This window comes from Sphaeramia orbicularis, chromosome 3 (genome assembly GCF_902148855.1).
Source record: "Sphaeramia orbicularis chromosome 3, fSphaOr1.1, whole genome shotgun sequence".
In the NCBI taxonomy this organism is placed as follows: domain Eukaryota; kingdom Metazoa; phylum Chordata; class Actinopteri; order Kurtiformes; family Apogonidae; genus Sphaeramia; species Sphaeramia orbicularis.
In genome coordinates, this window is record NC_043959.1 from 8017081 (window position 1) to 8035424 (window position 18344).

The 18344-nt window shown below is 38.7% G+C and overlaps 1 protein-coding gene across 1 annotated transcript in view; it reads right to left on the reverse strand.

The window, feature by feature from the left end:
* Positions 1-1560: 1560 nt before the first annotated feature.
* LOC115417102 (circadian-associated transcriptional repressor-like) overlaps positions 1561-18344 on the reverse strand; it is a 30316-nt gene continuing 13532 nt past the window's right edge. Inside the window, exons 5-6 of the mRNA XM_030131083.1 lie at positions 4224-4332; positions 1561-3438 (exon numbers count right to left, since the gene is read on the reverse strand). Coding sequence (XP_029986943.1) covers positions 3052-3438; positions 4224-4332 — 496 coding nt within the window. The 3' untranslated portion in view covers positions 1561-3051. The remainder of the gene's footprint in view (positions 3439-4223; positions 4333-18344) is intronic.

Here is an 18344-nt window from a genome sequence, read left to right on the forward strand (position 1 = left end):
ATGTCCAGCTACTTTCAGTGGGGGTTGGATTCTGCACCGCTTACACGTTTCTACTTTTGAACATTTGTGTAATTCATCATTTTTGGTCAGGAATTCTGTTGTGGATGATAACAGTGAACATAGTCTCATCGTTTTGGACTAATCTTGTGCGGACTTGTAAAGAACATCACAACCAAATATTTAGTTTTGTCGTGAGCTGCGATGAAAAGGCAAAAATATGACCAATCTCCCTGTATCTCACCAGCATGTTCTATTAATAATCAATACCGTACTTTCCAGACTATAAGCCGCTACTTTTTCTGAACCCTGCGGCTTATACAGCGATGCAGCTCGAGTATAGATTTCTATGGGCTAATGGCCACCAGGGGGCGCTCTAGCAGGAAGCGCAAAAGTGAGACAGACAGGTGGAAGAAGTGATGAAGAGGAGAAGTTTTAATCTGAACTTTTAACAATCATTTTGCGTGTCATGCACAAACCCTCATCATGGAAAACACATGAAGAAATGCGTATTGTGCAGCTTTTAAGTTAAAAGCAATCGACGTGTCTGTCTAAGAAGGAAATAGAGCTGCAGCATGGAAGTGCCATTGAGCAACAACGGAGGAGAGACGTAGAAGGTGTGTGACGGAGTCTTTGAGGCTGTTCAACTGAAGAACACTGAAGACGATGACTGCAGTGGTTTCAATGAGCAGAAGGAAGATGATGATACAGATCAATGACTTTTCTGAGTTTTTGAACCAGCCTGTTCCTGGGGTTTTACTGATGTGTTACAGGCACAGTTTGGAAAAAAGCAGTTAAGGTATGGAAATAAATATTTAAATAATCTTTCTGTTTACCATCTTTCTGTGTAAATATCTCATGTCACAACATGAACACCTGCGGCTTATATTCCGGTGCGCTTTAGCCCAGAAAGTATGGTAAGTTGAATTTGTGAGGTTGTCAGGTTCTGCTGCTTTTAGAGTCCTGTAGCCTTTAAGCAGGAGATCAATCTCCCAGTAAAAATGGGTGGTGCTTTCACTGGAGGAGAACTCAACTAATTAAATGAAAGTCCATATATGACTTCTATCAGTGCTCAATAGGAACTATATTTATATCTCTAACCATTTACATCTTATAAACCATCAAAATACGGCCCATTATAAGTAAAGGCTAATTTTTAGTGTTTCAAAAATTGAAAATTTCTTAAAATTCAACAAACTTTGCAGACATTGTACCAAAGAAGCTGCAAAAAAATTTTTAAATGAACCCGACAGGTAGTTTTGTTTGATGAAATTGCTAATGAAGATGACGTCGGACACGTCGCCTTCACAGTAACTCATTGTCTGATCAGCTGGTGAGCTAAGAACGACATAAAACTGGACTTTTGGCTTTAAGTATATAAGTTCGTGCTGGGTTTTGATACATAAAGGATAATACATATGTAACACTTTCAGACTTAAATGTTTTTTAATGTTTTGTGGATGTGGGCAGTTTGCACCAACTCAGGAGAATCTTCTGAAGATGGAAAATGGATTAAACCTCTTTGTTAAATCAGTAAACTGACAAAGTGGTTACATCAGTTTAGATACAATCAAGAAAATGATAAGCAGATTATTTAAAAACTTAAATAATAATGAGTTGAAGGTCAGATTAAAGCTGATTTGTAGATTTTGTTGATAGGGTGTGAGGCCTAAAATGGCTGCGTTCGTCAGCTTCTGTAAAATTCATGAGTTTTGAGGAATGAAACCTGATGTTGAGGTGATTCATCTGTGACGTTAGTATGAGGTAGAGGACTCCTTCAAAACCTAAAGAGAAGCAGATCAAGGTAACAGTCGAAGTGCTGGGTCTGTAGAAGCAACTTCCGGCCACGATGACGCAAAAAAGATCCTGTAAAACAATGACTTCACTTCTTTAAATAATGAGATATTTGTTTGAAGTGGATGTTCAAAGATTCAATCAAATATTTTGATTTACAGGATTTTTTCATGTGGTGGAAAGAGGCTTCCATAGTTTTCAAACCAACCGTAATGTGCACTCATTCATGTTTTACAGCCATGTCCATGTTTTCAGAGGAGCTACGTATTCACACACCTCAGTACGGTCCTGTCTGTCTGTGACGTCACAACCTTTGGACTCATTGGAAGCTGAAATCTGTCCAACTCACACAGTCCACCTGTATGGAAGGGAATCTGTGTCATTGTCTCACCGGGGTTCGGTTGGATTTTTGCATTGAAACTGTACCTTTACAGTAAAGTGTTTCCACAAGTTCAATGCAAAAATAAAATTTGTCAAATATTTAAAATCTACAGTACAGTATGTATGTATTTTCTGCTGCTGAGCATCAGTCAAACAAAACCATTATAGACGCATTAAAGCTCCACTACTTCCACCTTTACCTTTCAAAATAAAAGCTCCAAAAATATATATTGGACTAGACATAGAGAATTTAACTAAGAGTTCAGTCGATGACAAACAATAACGCCCTTATTCACATCATGTTTAGTGACGTATGTTCGCATAACGTCATTTGATTCTCATGAAACAAAAGTAACATTAAATGTTATTTTGGCTTCATAAATGCAATAGGACATCATCAGGAGGCAACCAAATATAAATGATCATTACAGCGAATAAATTAATGGATTTTTCTGAATCCAAACAGCCTCAGAAAATACTGATGTAACATCGATACACGAGTCACGTACATATAGAATTTAGGCCTCGTCTGTCTGAGATGTTTTAAATGCTACATACTGAGGGTATACGTTTCAAAGCCTAGTGAGACAGATTTGCTTCCATAATTTGCAACAACTCCACGTCAACATTCTAAAAGAAAACGTCCCCGTCAGTCAGTGGTGATGTCAGAGTCAAAGCCACGCCTCCTCCTGACCTTCACTGACTCAGAGCAAAGTGCACCTCAGCTGCTCGTGTAAAAAACTGGAGAAGACGTTGGAAACATGCGTTAAGGCCTGGAGCCTGGAGCGGCTCTGTGGAAGCCACACAGGGTCTGAGTAGATCCGGTCTCACCGGGTCTGACCCACATCAGTACAGTGTCAAACGCAGTCCTGCAGGCGGCTAAGACAGCCAGCTGGGCCCGCCTCTGTTTCCCACAGTCCTCGGGGTGATGATGCTCTCCTTGGCCTGCAGGAGTCTCTCCAGACAGGGAGACCTGATCTTAAAGGGCAGGGGCAGCGCGGTCACATGACTGTTAGAGGCATGGCGTTGTGTCAGCCCGCTGTGGGAGTCGGTGCTGGAGGACACGGCGTTGTCCTGGGTCAGCTCCTGGCTGCAGGAGGGGGGCGGGGCCGGCGTGGACTCCAGAGTTTTCAGGGAACAGATGGGTGACATGTGGAACCACCGGAGACGAGTGGACAAGGACGAGGACGAACGGATGGGCTCGTCTTCTGAGGAGCACTGAGACACCAGAGAGGAGGGGGGAGGGGACGCACCGCAAGGATGCATCTACGAGAAAACACAGCACACAAGGTCCATCAGACACCATCCACTGTGGACACACCCACTGTGAACACCATCCACCGTGGACACCATCCACCGTGGACACATCCTGGTCCTGTCACTGACTGACTCAAACAATAAACACTAACTGCAGAATTCAAAGGGGAGTAAAACATTGAACAGAGCTGAAGTAGGACAATCACCACTTCCTCTCCCTCTGCTCTTGATGGATGTGAACTCATCTTTATGACAAACATTAATGTGGATTCAGCAGACGCTGAACTGACTGAAGAACATAGAATGTTCACAGACTTTTTGTTTGATAGTGGAACGTGAACAAATGCTCTGGCCTTTAGAGACAGAAAAGACACAAACAGCTGATTTGTATTGGTTTGAATTAGTGATATTTTTGCCTTTGTTTTGAACTTTGTTCTTACTCAATAAATCAAAGTCATCTTATAAATCTAAGAGAAATAAATCTGAGTTGTTTTCTGTGGAACTGCCTGGCTTTTTTCCATGTGTTTTTTTTTAAATTCCTCAGGCAGCGAACACATTCCTGTATTCATGCTTTCCCCTCATTCTTTGACTGGTGCTGTTCTTGTCCAACAGTCTGTTGGCATCAGTAACCTGCTCCTCAGCCCAATAAAAACACAGTGTATTAATACCTTCACTGTCCTCTTCCAGCTCTGTTACATAATCTGATCGCTGTCTGCCATTCCTCTGCTTTCAGACTGTCTCACTCAACACAACAGACATTCTTAAATGCTAATTCCTGCATCTGACAGATTTACCTTTTGCTTCTTTGCTGGAGTGCTGTCGTCTGTTGGGTCTGGTTTTATATGAGGGAACCAACTCTGTAGCATTTCTTCAATTTTCAGAATAATGCTGAGAAATCGTCCACTGAGGAGAAAAAACAGAAGAAAAAACAGGTCAATGAAGCTGGCAGTGATAATCAGGATATCATACCTTAGCAAAAAATCCAAATATGTAACATCACCATGGCTAACCCTTCCATAAAAAGACACCTTATTGATAAGTTTTGATCATAAAGGTCATCAGATGAAACGGATCTAACTTAAAGTCAAGAAGTTTGTGGAAATACAGAAAATGGGGCAAAAAAATTAATTCACATTTTCAAATACAAATAGTGGAAGCCAGTGCAGTATGTTAAAGTGGAATACCACTGACGTCCAGTAGGTGTTGGATAAAAAAAAAACAACAACATTAATTCATTTTCTTTTCGTTCAAGGCACCATTTTTTCCAGAGGTGAGCCTGGTCCAACTCACTTAGACCCTGTGATAAGCGTTGTGGTGGTGTGTCTTTAAATCATTCCTCTGTTCATCAGAATTTAGGAATTTAGGGCAAACATAAAGCTTTGATTGACAGCCTGTTCACCTACTGAGTCAGATTCTCAGAGCTTCTGTTCATTGAATAAAACAGTGACTAGAAAATCAACAGTATCTGTGGTTAATGTTACACTAAGAAGACCACCAACTGATTTTGTTATTCAGATGTTTAATTACATTTGCCGTTTTAGTCACTTAGCATTAGCTCACACATTACTCCTTGTATTCCTCCAGATCTGCTACCTTTGTCCAAATACGATCACTTCAGGTTCCAAAAATCCAAGATGACAACTTCCGAAACATAAACAGGCAGTCCAAAAATGAGTGGGTGACTGTATATAATAAATAGACAGAGGAACTGGGGCTTCACCCATTGCTTTCTGAACTGCTGTTTCGAAACCATGTTGGCTATTTGGAATGGAGGTGACCATATTTGGACAAAAGGAGCAGCAGGAATTCAAAGACTCATGGGTGAGCTAATGCCACCTTACCGATGTGGTAAAACCGTAAACTTAATTAAGTATTGCATAACAATTTCATTAAGTGAAACCTACTAACCACAGTAGAGCTGTCGTTCAGGTAAAAATGATATAAGCGAAACTCTAAAAGTGTGACTCAGGAAGCGAGCTGTCATACCGACCTGTCAATCAAAACCTGACACAGTAGATGTCAACCTTCTGTTTGACCTCAGATCTGATTAACGGGGGAAACATTGAAAGATGGACCAGAACGCTTATGAGATGTTCACAATAAAACAAAAACTGGAGTGAATCCAGGGAAAAAAAAACAAACAAACTTATTTTTGTCCCTTTTGTCTCTTGGTGATATGACAGTGGTTCCACCCACCTCTTATTACTGTGCATGTCATCGGCCCAAGAAATATTTTTGTGCACCAGTCATCGCACACATAAACCTGCTGCATTAGGTTCATGTAGCTCAAGGGTGTGAAACATGCGGTCCATGGGCCAAAACCGGCCCACCAAAGGGTCCAATCCAGCCCGTGGGATGAATTTTTGAGGTGAAAAAATTACACTGAAGATATTAAGTCAAGAGTGTAAATTTAATTTTAGTTCAGGGGTCACATACAGCCCAATTTGACCTCGAGTGGCTCAGACCAGTAAAATAGCATAATAACCTATAAATGATGACAACTCCAAGTTTTATCTTAGTTTTAGGGAGAAAAAAATACAATTACATGATGGAAATTTTTTTTTGATCAAGATCTGTTTATTGAAGTTTTCTCAATATAATACAAGTGCAGTGCTGAATGGTCATTAAAGAAATCTTAAGTAAGCATGGGTGTAAAATAAACGCAGCTAGCACCATAGAAAAAAAAAAAAAAAAGAAGCAAAACAGAGCAAACAACAAACTGTACATAAAATAATCCCTCCTCAGTCATTGCCGGTGCACTAGAAATAATAAAGGATCACTATCACGACAGAAACCTGTGCTAGGAGTAAGTACAGAGTAAGCAGCACTGTTAAACTGCACCTAAAAGTCAAGCATTTACAGGGTCTGGAAGGTTTTTAGGAAGGGACCCCACACTTTCTGGAATTTCCCATTTGATTGCTGTAGTGAGTATCTAATTTTCTCCAGTCTTAAGCAGGACATAATGTCTTCTAACCACTGTGCGTGAGTGGGAGGGAAAGCATCCCTCCACCTAAAAAGGATTGCGTGTTGAGCCAGAAGGGCAGCAAAGGACAAAGTGCGTTGTTTTTCTGTAGGTATCTTAACGACATGATGAAAATGTTTACATTTACACACAATCCTTTCACAAAAAAATGCAAATAATCTAAACCACGAACAACCTGAAATTTCCTACGAAAAGTAAGTTTAACTTTGTCAATATTCTGCCTGTTGCAAAATGTTTTGTGCATTTGTAGATCCACGGTGATCTGCACATTGTAACGCACATGTGTAAATGAGAAATTGAGGCAGAACAGTTAAAATTGCACCTTCCACTAAAACAAGAAAAATATATAGTTATTATTTATAGGTCATTGTGATATTACTTTACTGGGCAGGCCCATTTCAGATCAAATTGGGCTGTATGTGAGTTTGACGCCTCTGATTATGGCTGCATGATATTGGAAAAAAATGACATTACGATTTTTTTAACCATGCGATATACAGGGTGGGGAAGCAAAATTTACAATATTTTGAGGCAGGGATTGAAAGACAGTGTATGACCAATTAGTTTATTGAAAGTCATGAGAATTTATTTGCCACAAGAAAATTGACATAATAGAAAATGTTTTTATTCTATGTGTCCTCCTTCTTTCTCAATAACTGCCTTCACACACTTCCTGAAACTTGCGCAAGTGTTCCTCAAATATTCGGGTGACAACTTCTCCCATTCTTAATAATAATAATAATGGATTGGATTTATATAGCGCCTTTCTAGACACCCAAAGCGCTTTACATTATTGCAAAGCGTTCTTTGCATTGTATTGCATTCTTCTTTAATAGTATCTTCCAGACTTTCTCGTAATAGTTTTGCTCATAGTCATTCTCTTCTTTACATTATAAACAGTCTTTATGGACACTCCAGCTATTTTTGAAATCTCCTTTGGTGTGACGAGTGCATTCAGCAAATCACACACTCTTTGACGTTTGCTTTCCTGATTACTCATATGGGCAAAAGTTTCTGAAAAGGCATGGATAATAGTGTTAGGTATGATTATGACATCAATATATGTTTGGTTTCAAAACAATTGACGTAGTGCCTGCTGAGAAAAAACAACTAAATGTTCATTGTAAATTTTGCTTCCCCACCCTGTACATTGTGATATGAAAAAATATTCGGGAGGATATAATAGCTGTGTGGCGCTGACGTAAACGGTCAAACTAATTAGTTGTGTTTCCTCTCGTTGTGGCAACAGGCGGAAGACACTGTCGATGCAGAATACGTGTTGCAGTACCATCCTTATTGTAGATGAAATAATTCAAGATAACTGACGTTGCTTTTCTTTTTGGTGCCAAGTCTTAGTTTCTGGTGATTTTCTCTTGTTCATTGCTCATTTTGCAATATTGTTACCAGCGACTCACTCCAATTGTTGAATTGTTGAGTCTGTTTGTATGACTGTACTGCCATGAACATTTTGTTGTGTAAAATTCAACTACTGCATTATGTATTTGTTGTGGTCCGATGCCAAATTTAGGAAAATTGTATTGTTTGATTCATGTATTAGGTTAGTGATAAAGGTGTAAAAGCACTTGAGGGGTAGGATTAAATAAGTTTATACTTCTTCCTACTCCTTTTCGACCATGCAAAATTCAGACTTGTATGTGCTTGAAGAAAGATTCTGTTCATTTAAATGTTATTTTGTTTTTGTCTTAATTTGCTTCAATTTGTTTTATTTTGTTTATTTGCATGTTTGAAATAAATAAATAAATAAATATGCAGATCGCTGCGTGCAGTGTGTCAGGTACCCAGGTTGAAGTTAGATGAGAACATGTTGCCTCCTACATTGCAGGACGTGTGATGTGACTGTTGCACACACATACGTTGCGATAACAATGCTCAAACGATATTATTGTGCAGCTCTACCCTTGATCTAGATGGAACTTCATGCGTGGATCTGACTGTTGAAACCTTCTAGTCGTCACTACTGGGATATTTTTCCTCTCCACACACACCCCCGACCCCTGAAAAATACAGACTGGTTTCCATTTTTTTCTTGAGCGGCTGATAGGACCAGGTGGTACCATGTGTTCCAGATGTTGCCTGGGGGTCAAACACCTGCTGACCACAGTGTCTGCGACTTTTCCACTGTTCCACAGTTTTCGTCTAGTCGTCAGGTTGAGCCGCCCTGCAGCTCAGATGGCTTAGGGATGTCTCGCCAATGGCCATTACATAAGCCTCAGAAAGCTTCTGCCAACACATTCGGCACTCTGCCTTGATCTGATTGGTGGACAACATAAAACAGCACAAAGCCTGAATAAATAAAAAGCCTGAGAGGGGCTCATCAGCGTGCAGCGGCATTCCTGACCGTCTGGCATCTGTGATCCGTGAGCACATACGTGGGGTCACATGACGTAGATAAGCAGAGCATGTTCAGTTCCACATGAGAAATGTGACTGTGACGAGCTGCCGTGACGCTGCACTCACACACACACACACATACACACACACATCACACACACACACACACACACACACACAGTGCAGCCCACACGTGGCAGCGGGGGAAGGCCCTCGTTTCATTCACAGGATAAAAATAAAGCAGTAAAGCCCTGGAGCGCTCACACAGGCTCCGCCCACTGCTCCCAGCCTGGAGATGGAGTTCAGACTCAAGTACTTCAACACACACACTTTGACGTCTCACACACACACACACACACGGTTCAGTGATAAATATAAACATCTGTACAGTGTGATGCATTCCAGTAGAGCTTCACTAAACATGTCTACACTGGTTAATGAATAATATTCAGATCTCATTTTATAGTTTTTTACAAATATATAACAAAATGTCGAGTGGACTGATGATAGAAATGATAAAATTAAAATGAATGATAATGAACATGAAATTGAATCATAAGCAATACATTTTATTTTGGATTTGATTTAAAAATTCCCCAAAAAATTGTTGCTGACATTTCATACTAAATCTTAAAAAAATAAATTAAATATTTAATTTGAGGAAAAAATATTTTACAGAGTAATAGGTCTTGAATGATAAGTGGAATAATCTAATAATCTATACTAGTGAATGTGTCCACTTATAAGACTAGAAACTATTTTAAATTCTTTATTAACTCTATTTTCTCCATTATGCCATTGTGAAAAAAGCTAGATTTTTTTTTATTCTTTAAAAATGTCTACTACATAAGATTTAAAGGCTTTAAGAGAATCTCACATGGTGGACAAAATGAAAACACAGCTGTCAGCGGTGGCGAAGCAATTAAGAAGAAGCCGACAGATGATTTTTACAAATGTGTGTTTGTTTGGTTTTCTTCGAGTAGACGTTAAGGTACAACGAAGACACAATGTTCAGGGGACTGCCTCTCTAATTCTTCAAACATTTGCTGGTGTATGCAGTTTGGATGGCTGGAACTCTTTCACTGTTTGTTCAATTTAAAAAATTCCAACAGTTTCTGAAACCTGAGATGTTGCACTTTACAGGCTTTATTGGGTCATTATGGTAATTTCAATCACACCTGTACTAGAAGCTGGTAAGCAAGCTGTTTTAGCAGAATTATAACATGCAGTAAATTGGAAATGACTGCTAGATTTTGAAAGATCTGGGAAAAAAAGTGCTCTGGAAAAAAGGGCAAATGGACTCATTCAGAGCATATTTTCTAAACATTTTATGGTCAAAAAAAAAGAAAAAAACAAAAACAAAGCCCAGGTGAACCATTTTAGGATTAACTGGGTTAACCATTAACCATTAAAGGGTTAACACAGAAGCAACATGGTAGCTCCAATAACTGATATTTTTCAGGTCCAATTCCTGTCATAACCCCAGGGCTGGGCTTTAGCAATCTTTCTGATGTGAATACAGAACTACTGTGCGTGATGGCAAGTTTTCACTGATTGCTTTTTTCAACAGCTTCATACGTTCCATTTCTGCCTTCGTACCCACAGTTGTTCAAGCTCCACCTAAGCATCAACACCAAATCATTTTTAAGGCCTGTCATATGTCACATTAAGACATTTTAACGCCTAAAACTCAGATTAGTGAGCTTTCAATTGACCAAATATTATTACTTAAAACCTTTTAAGACTCTGAGGACTCATGGACACTTTAATAATCAGCAGCTTGACAGACAATAAAATATTTTGTTGAGATGCAAAAATACAGAGATGCAAACAAGTTATCGGGCAAGTGACTAATTTCTGCACACATTACAAGACAGTGACAGCAACAGTTCCAGTGAGGACAGTGAGTCTGCAATCTCAGGTCCAATGTGGTCTACAGGGTCTTTAAGGTCCATCTCTGCATGAACTGTGAGTGTACCTGCTTTGTTTAGGTACCATAAAGTAATAGTACTAATGTAAGGAATGATGTTCAAAGGGAGAATATGGATGTGGACAGGTGCCATCATTTATATTGGTCTAGAAATGTTGTTGTAATGTTCTAAAATACATGTTCCTTTCCCATTACATTTGTTTTCCTTGTATTTATTATATATATACATCTTGGATTTTTTAAAATTTTTTTGCCACTTACGGGCAAGGAACCAAATATGGTAACTTCATTGACCTTGATTGTGTACATGACAATAAAAAATTTGGAAAAAAGTCACAAAAGCAATAAAGTCTTGTTATGTCCTCCAACAACACACTAAGGTTGGAATTTTGAATTTCAGAATATTTGTATGAGTGACCTATACAGGGTTAAAATATTGGAGAATTCAATCCATGGAAAACTACACATATCAAAGCAGGGTGTTTGGATTACAATGTAAGCAACAAAAGGTGAACTAAGATTGAAAAACAGGTGAGGGTTCGTTAGAAAACAGACGTTGGCATTAAATATGTTTTTATAGTACAGGCAGATAATTCTTGTTTTACAAGCAGAGTCGATTTTATTACTGGAAATCTCTCAGCTAGCATTGCTTTTACAACCTCCGACTGCCAACATCTCAGGATTTGCTGCCATGTTTTACTGCCTGTATGGACTCATTCTGCCAAACTGGAAACACTGGAGCCTAAAAAAGTCTCCAATTTGTCCTGGCAGTGGACGACTGCAGCGCTTTGGCCACACAACAGGACGTATGTGTGTTGAATCTGACGTTACTGGGGCACACTCGACACCACCTACGCTATGGAGCTCCACGTGTGGTCCGCCACAAACACGCTGCTTTAAACACAACTGTTCATCTCACCGGCCACATGTCAAACGTACAAGTTGCATGTGCTGTATGAGTGGGTTTTTGTTGGAGAAAAGGGGGTCAGCCAGCGCGCCAGACCAACAGTTTGTTATCGCAGCAGTAAATTCTTGTAGAACGACTTCACTATAACTTCAGCTAAAATACATGAGGCTGTCTGTCTGACCGCTCCAACATCAGCCAACACTGAACCTTTTTAGAGTCTGCAGTGAAAGAAAACTCAGATCCCAACAGATTAAATCATGTTTGACCTAGTTTAGCTTTTGGGAATCCTAGTGCAGAACGCTTCATAGTGCTTATGGGGGAAAGATTGAGTATGTTCCTGTGGACTTATGTGAAGTTTGTGTTGGAGTCTGTTTTGTCCTGGGAGTACAGAAGCACTGAAAAACTTGGAAGAAAGTGAATGGATTTTCACTACATAAGGCTGTGATCACTGACTTGGACAACTGCAAGTCATTTAATTCAAATATTTGCCAATGACAGAACAAAAGAGCCCCCGAATCTTAGATCCTGAACCTTTAACACAGTTTTTTTCCAGTTCCACCGAAAATACAACACAAAAGAACATTTTACTGATAATGGTAATGTACATGAGAATGAGTGAAACAGTTAAAAATCGGACCGATGGCCCTGAATGTCACTGGCATGTTCTATAAGGATCAATAACTTGAATTTGTGTGGTTGTCAGGTTCTGCCGCTCTGTTACAGTCCTGTGGTCTGGATGCAGGAGATAGAGGGTTAGGGGATCTAGAGATAGAAGTGGGTGGTACTGTCACCAGAGGATAACTCAACAAATAAATTAAAGCCCATATATGACTGCCTATCAGTGCTCAATAGTAACTGTATTGATATTTCTAAACATTTCCATTTTATAAGCCATCAAAATATGGACCATTATAAGTAAAGGCAGATTTTTAAGGTTTCAAAAATGAATCAGAAATTTAAAAATCAAAATTTCTCAAAACTGTAGACAGACTTTATAGACACTGCCTGCATATATCAGCTACATATAAAATTTGAAATGAATTCAACAAGTAGTTTTGTCGGTGAAGATCGCTAATGAAGACGACGCCAGACTAAGCGCCTTCACAGTAGCTCATGGCCCCTTAGATAAAACAGTTTGTGTCACATGACTGATAAACATATACTGTTTAAGGACAAGTCAGTCTTGAAACACTTTGAACACAAATAGTTTTTAAGTTAGGTTGGCTAACATGATGCTGAACACCAATATAATAAATCAACTTATCCAGTGGTAAATTATCATTTGTCATTATGTTCCAGCACATATTACAGTTTTTCTCCATTGGTTTGGCTTATTTCTCGAAACAGAAATTGCATTCTCCAAACTGTCAGATCATTTGGCAAAACAGTCTTACAGTTCAGCACAACACCCCATATCACCTACAAAAGCTCATATCTCTCCCAAAACTGTTCACTCGAACGTCAAACTAAATTCCTTTCCCATATAATTAGTCAGTGCCACCAAAAAGGCAAAGATCCTTCTCAATTGCTTTGGCTCATTTCTTGAAACAGACCAGACTCGTGTTGCTTTTGCCAAAATAACCTGGATGGTTCAGCACAACACAATGGTTCACCTACAAAAGCTCATATCTGTCCCAAAACGGTTCACTCGTGTCAAAACTCAATTCCTTTCTCATATAAATATTCAGTGCCCCCAAAATGCATCGTCCCTTTGGCGTTGTGTAAGCACAGCCAGTCCAAATGTTTAGATGATTGGTCACTATGGCAGAGGAACACTGAAATGTCCCTCATGTTCACCTCTCAGTCTGAGCCCAGTCCTTCATTGACAATGGTTACAGCACTAGTTTCTTTTGTCCTGCTAAGAGAATACAATCTATACATAAAAGCCAAGTGGCCTCTGTGTGCGTGTATGTGTGTCTGGGAATTCACACAAAATCTGGAAAGAGCTGACTGCTGCGGTTTATCATACTTACGTATTTTTGGTCAAAGAAAAGACTAGTAAAAACGGCAAGTTGGTAGGACCAATATTTTGGGAGATATTAGTAATTTTGGAATACAACAGCCTTACAGTCATGTTGCTATGACCAGAACACTTTGGCGGTGACTGCTGGACAAATGTGGTACAGCATGCACAAATACACAACAGCATAAAAATCACCACATCTAGAACCTGTGGATTCCCATAGGTCAACGCACTAGTTGTGTATAAAACTGAAAAAAAAAACAAAAAACAGGATTTTACCGTAAGAGTAGATTTGACATCACACATTGCACTCATGCTAGCAAGGAAACTTTAACCATTTCAATTCACACACACATAAAGTAACTTACATACATTAGAGTAAAAAAAAATACAGCACAATATACTGTAATAAACACATAAACAAAAAAACAAGGAAAATTATATGTAGCCTACAGTGCTGTAAATGAAACTTTTTCAACTAACATTTCTTCACTGGTCACTGTCCTCAACCTCCCTCTCCAGGCCACTGTCGTATTATTTTCTTGACTAATTTTGACAACTGAACAGACTATTTTGCATTTGATGACTTATACAATAAAAAGATGCTGATATATTTTGGAGAGAACTACCATTAGACTGAGAATGAACAATCAGTTTAGATCAACAAAATCTATTCACTTGAGAATTGTGCTGAATGTACACAAACTGGACTTAATCATTTGCATAAATCTACTGAGACATTGAGACACACACTAAGACATTTACAATTTGATGAAATGAATGAGAAATTCAATTCTGTTGCGAACAATTGCCAGGTGTTTGGAGGTTTGTCCATGTTATTTTGAGAATATAAATTCTGTTTCCAGAAATGAACCAAACCAGTGGAGAAGAACTGTAATATAGTATTTCCTTAACTAGTGTCCAGGACTTTTATTGACCTCCAGTACAGAGGGTGCCAGACCTCTATCTGAAGTCAGAGTCAGGCCTTTTATTTCTAATTTCCGAACACACAAATGGACTAATATTGCCATTTCACAGTAGTGAAGCACATACTGTAGTTAAAGTGTGGGCATTTATATGTGAAAAAACTAAATGAAATTAGTCAGAAACATTAAAGGGAATGTGAGGAGGTTAATTAAATTTCAGATCTTACAAGCTCCAGTTGAGGTTTTACGTCTCCCTGGAGATCTGAGTAAACTGTGAAGCAAACTGAGTGTGTAAAGCTTTGATAGAGTCAAGTAGGTTGTAAATCACTACAAATTGTATCAAACTGACCTTAGAAAGCCTTCCTGTGATTGTTGAGCACACTTCACAGTGCTCATTGTGCGCTTTTTTCACAATACAAGCTCCACCCATCTGGCATCACAGATTACACTGAGCTCTTAAAATGATATTTGCTGCCAGATGGAAACACTTGTGTAACATTTGTGTATTCAGCCTGTTTGAAGTCCAAGTCATATTTCAACTGTGCGACGTTACTGGAGGTCGCACAAAGTCCAGGAAGAAAATATGACGTGAGAAAGAACAAAAAAATCACTGAACACAATAAAGTTTTACATTAGTAAATCAAGTTATTGACAACTGAGTCAAAACAAACTGACCACTTTGTTAAACCAGTACAGATACAAGATTGTTTTTACGCTTCTATGAGAGATTAACACCAGCATGAACTGTCCTCTGAACATCTTCTGAAAGCCTAATATCTGAGGATGTTCTGTAGATAAGAGTTGAAGGTCCACTGTATCATGTCATAGATGTCTACAATTATTATTCATTTAATTGTTTCACTTTGGTAATTATTCTATAAACGGTGATTAGTTTTGAAGTTTGATGAATCCATCACAGGAGGTATTGTTTGGTTATGTTCTTACATTCAAGCTTTATTACGGACACAAAAAACTAGGTCCATAGGATACAATAAAAACATACACAATAAAAAAGAAAAGAAATAGCATAAATCCATATGTTACTTACACATAAAGGCTTAATCACCAGTGAGACCACATTTTAGATGGAAACCTTACAGAACTAATCTTGGATCTCACAATTACAAATTTGTTGAAAAAACCTCTAGTGACGCTGTCAACGTTTTTAGCATGCCATTTTTGTTCATTCTTAAGCTGGATACATCAAAATGTAATTAATTACATTTACATATTCACTGAGTGAATTATCACGTGTCATAAAGATCATTGTGGTTGTTGGTGAGTTATTCTAGTCACACAATTTGTGTACGTTTCAGTTCTATGAGCTAATGGCTAATGTAGCAAGAAGTTACCACGATGTTATCAAAGATGACATGTACAAGAACTAAATATTCGGCTTTTTGCTCACATTCTGATAAACATCAAACTTGCCAGTAAGCTCTTTACATGGATATGGACTAATCCTGCTCTTCATATAGTTCATTTAACCCATAAAGACCCAAAAAGCCACCGACGACCAAAACCATCTACCGATCTAAAATATTTAATAATGTCTGAACCCCTAAAACTATCACTACATGTAAATAATTGGTGTAAAATACAGTTTGTCATCTTTTCATGGTCATCAGATATGACCCATTTGGATGTTCAGAGGCGTTCAGAGGAGTGAACGTGGGAACATCATCATCTTCTACAACATTGATTCACCAGTAAAACCCATGGAGTTGGATCAATGACAGTGGATGGACACACTGGGTTTATGTTCAGTTAATGATTGATTTCACTGCAAATGCCGGTTTTTCTTCAGTTTTCTCCATTTCTGATTTTTAACCCCCAAATTTTATCTGAGCTTTTATGAACATCTATATGATCAGTAAATTAAATATAGGAAAATACCTGATTTACACTGAAAAAAAATGCAAAATGAAGAGGATAATGTTATAATAAATAGTGATAAATTAAGAAGACTTAAATATAGAGGAAAATAATATTTTGGAACTGCCACAAAAGTACCACTGGGTTTTTATGGGTTAAAGAAGGTCCTGGTGTGAACTCAGCCTCCTTCTGTCATTCACTCAAACTACGTCTTGAAAAGGCTTTTCAGTATTTGTTCACATCCAAAAACCCACTGATATCCCCTTTCATAATGTTTAAAACGAGGTGTTTTCGACTTCCAGCCACAAATGTGGCTTTTTCTTCTGAGCTTCTATCTTTGTCAGAGAGGATCTTTGTCTTAATCCCATCTGAGTGTAAACAGGAGGCTGTGGTAAAACCCACTAATGTGATTCATATTCTGAATGTGCTGTATACATGTCCACAGAATCCTCATAAATCTGGAATAATATCAGCATATTCCACATGCACTATTCGAAAAAAGTAGAATTCTTAATATCCACAATGAGCTGTTTATATGGCACCAGAGTCTGTCATATACGGAATAATCTCCTTAACCGAGGTGTTTATTTACTTCAGCTGTTGAAAGAATCAGGCCTTTATTTGAAGGAGGCTGGTGTTTCTTAGGCCTTTATTTCCTCTCTTTACTAAGTAGAAATGGACATAATTAGTGATGCACTCATGTTTTGTGATGTTAAAAGTCCTACATTGTGCTTTTCTACAACATAAACACTTCCCTAACCTTTATAAACTAAAAGCTCATTGTCATTTCAGTGGATAAAATCCATTTAATCTGTTGTCTCTAGTCGTCGTGTTCCTGTTGCATTTCAAAGTTTCTACAAAAGACAGTCTCGCTGAAAAAGTAGGACACACACCTGAAGTGACTGAAACTGGAAAATGACACTTCAGGTGAGTGATCTAATACAACAAAGTGTTGGCACTAGTTGGATGATGTTATTGAATGTCTTAAATTAAAGTTGTTGAAGTGAACATTGTTCTTAACTGGCAGCTCATTACATGACAGACGTTTATCCGTATTATTTCAGACCAGGCCTGTAATTGAGAACCGCCTTTTATTTGTTCGCGTTGACATTGGGTATTATTAGAGACCCGGCTTGTAATTGACTCCAGGTTTTTATTTGAGGAAATGAGGTAGTGTAACTTGGTATGTGTGATAATGTGAGACTCATTTGCAAGTTTTTCTGTTGTTTTATTGTAACACACATCCTGATCAGTACAGAGTTAACATTTTAGTCTGAGTTCTATGACCCTGAGCGATAATCAGTGACACAAATTACACAATAATAATGCTGAGCTGCTTATATTTAAAAAAAAAACAAAAAAAACCCAAAGCAAAACAAAACAAAACACTTCAGCTACTAAAAATCAGCTTTTATTTAAGACAGGGTCTCTCAACCTTTTGTGAACCACACCTCACTAACGGAATAAAAAGTGTGTGTGTGTGGTGGTGGGGGGGTACTATCTGCTGGACGATATGCCCCCCTCCCCAAATTTATCTAAATGTAACACGACGGACCTATGACGAGGACATGGTGGGTTATATAGCTCTGAAGATGAAGCTGTGAGAAAGTAAAAGTGAGCTCTCCTCACCTTATCATTGACTACCTGCTGCCCCCCGAAAACTAATTTGCAACCACGGGGTGGGGGTGACGTGCCAGACGATATGCAACCCCACCCCCCCACCCCTATTCACAGACCTCAATCCGTGAGCGGGGGGAGAGTATGTGCCAAGTGATTTATTGATTTATAATGTTGTGATGTACAACAGTAGTTGCTATTGTACCTGCGTGCACGCACGACGATGCTACTCACGACCCCAGCAATTATAAGCCAGTTCGGTTGGTTTACCAAAGCCACAGCATTCACCCAGTATTCCACAACACAATCACATAAACATGTATGAGATAAAGGAGTTCCACCCACTGAGGGTCCTTACACTG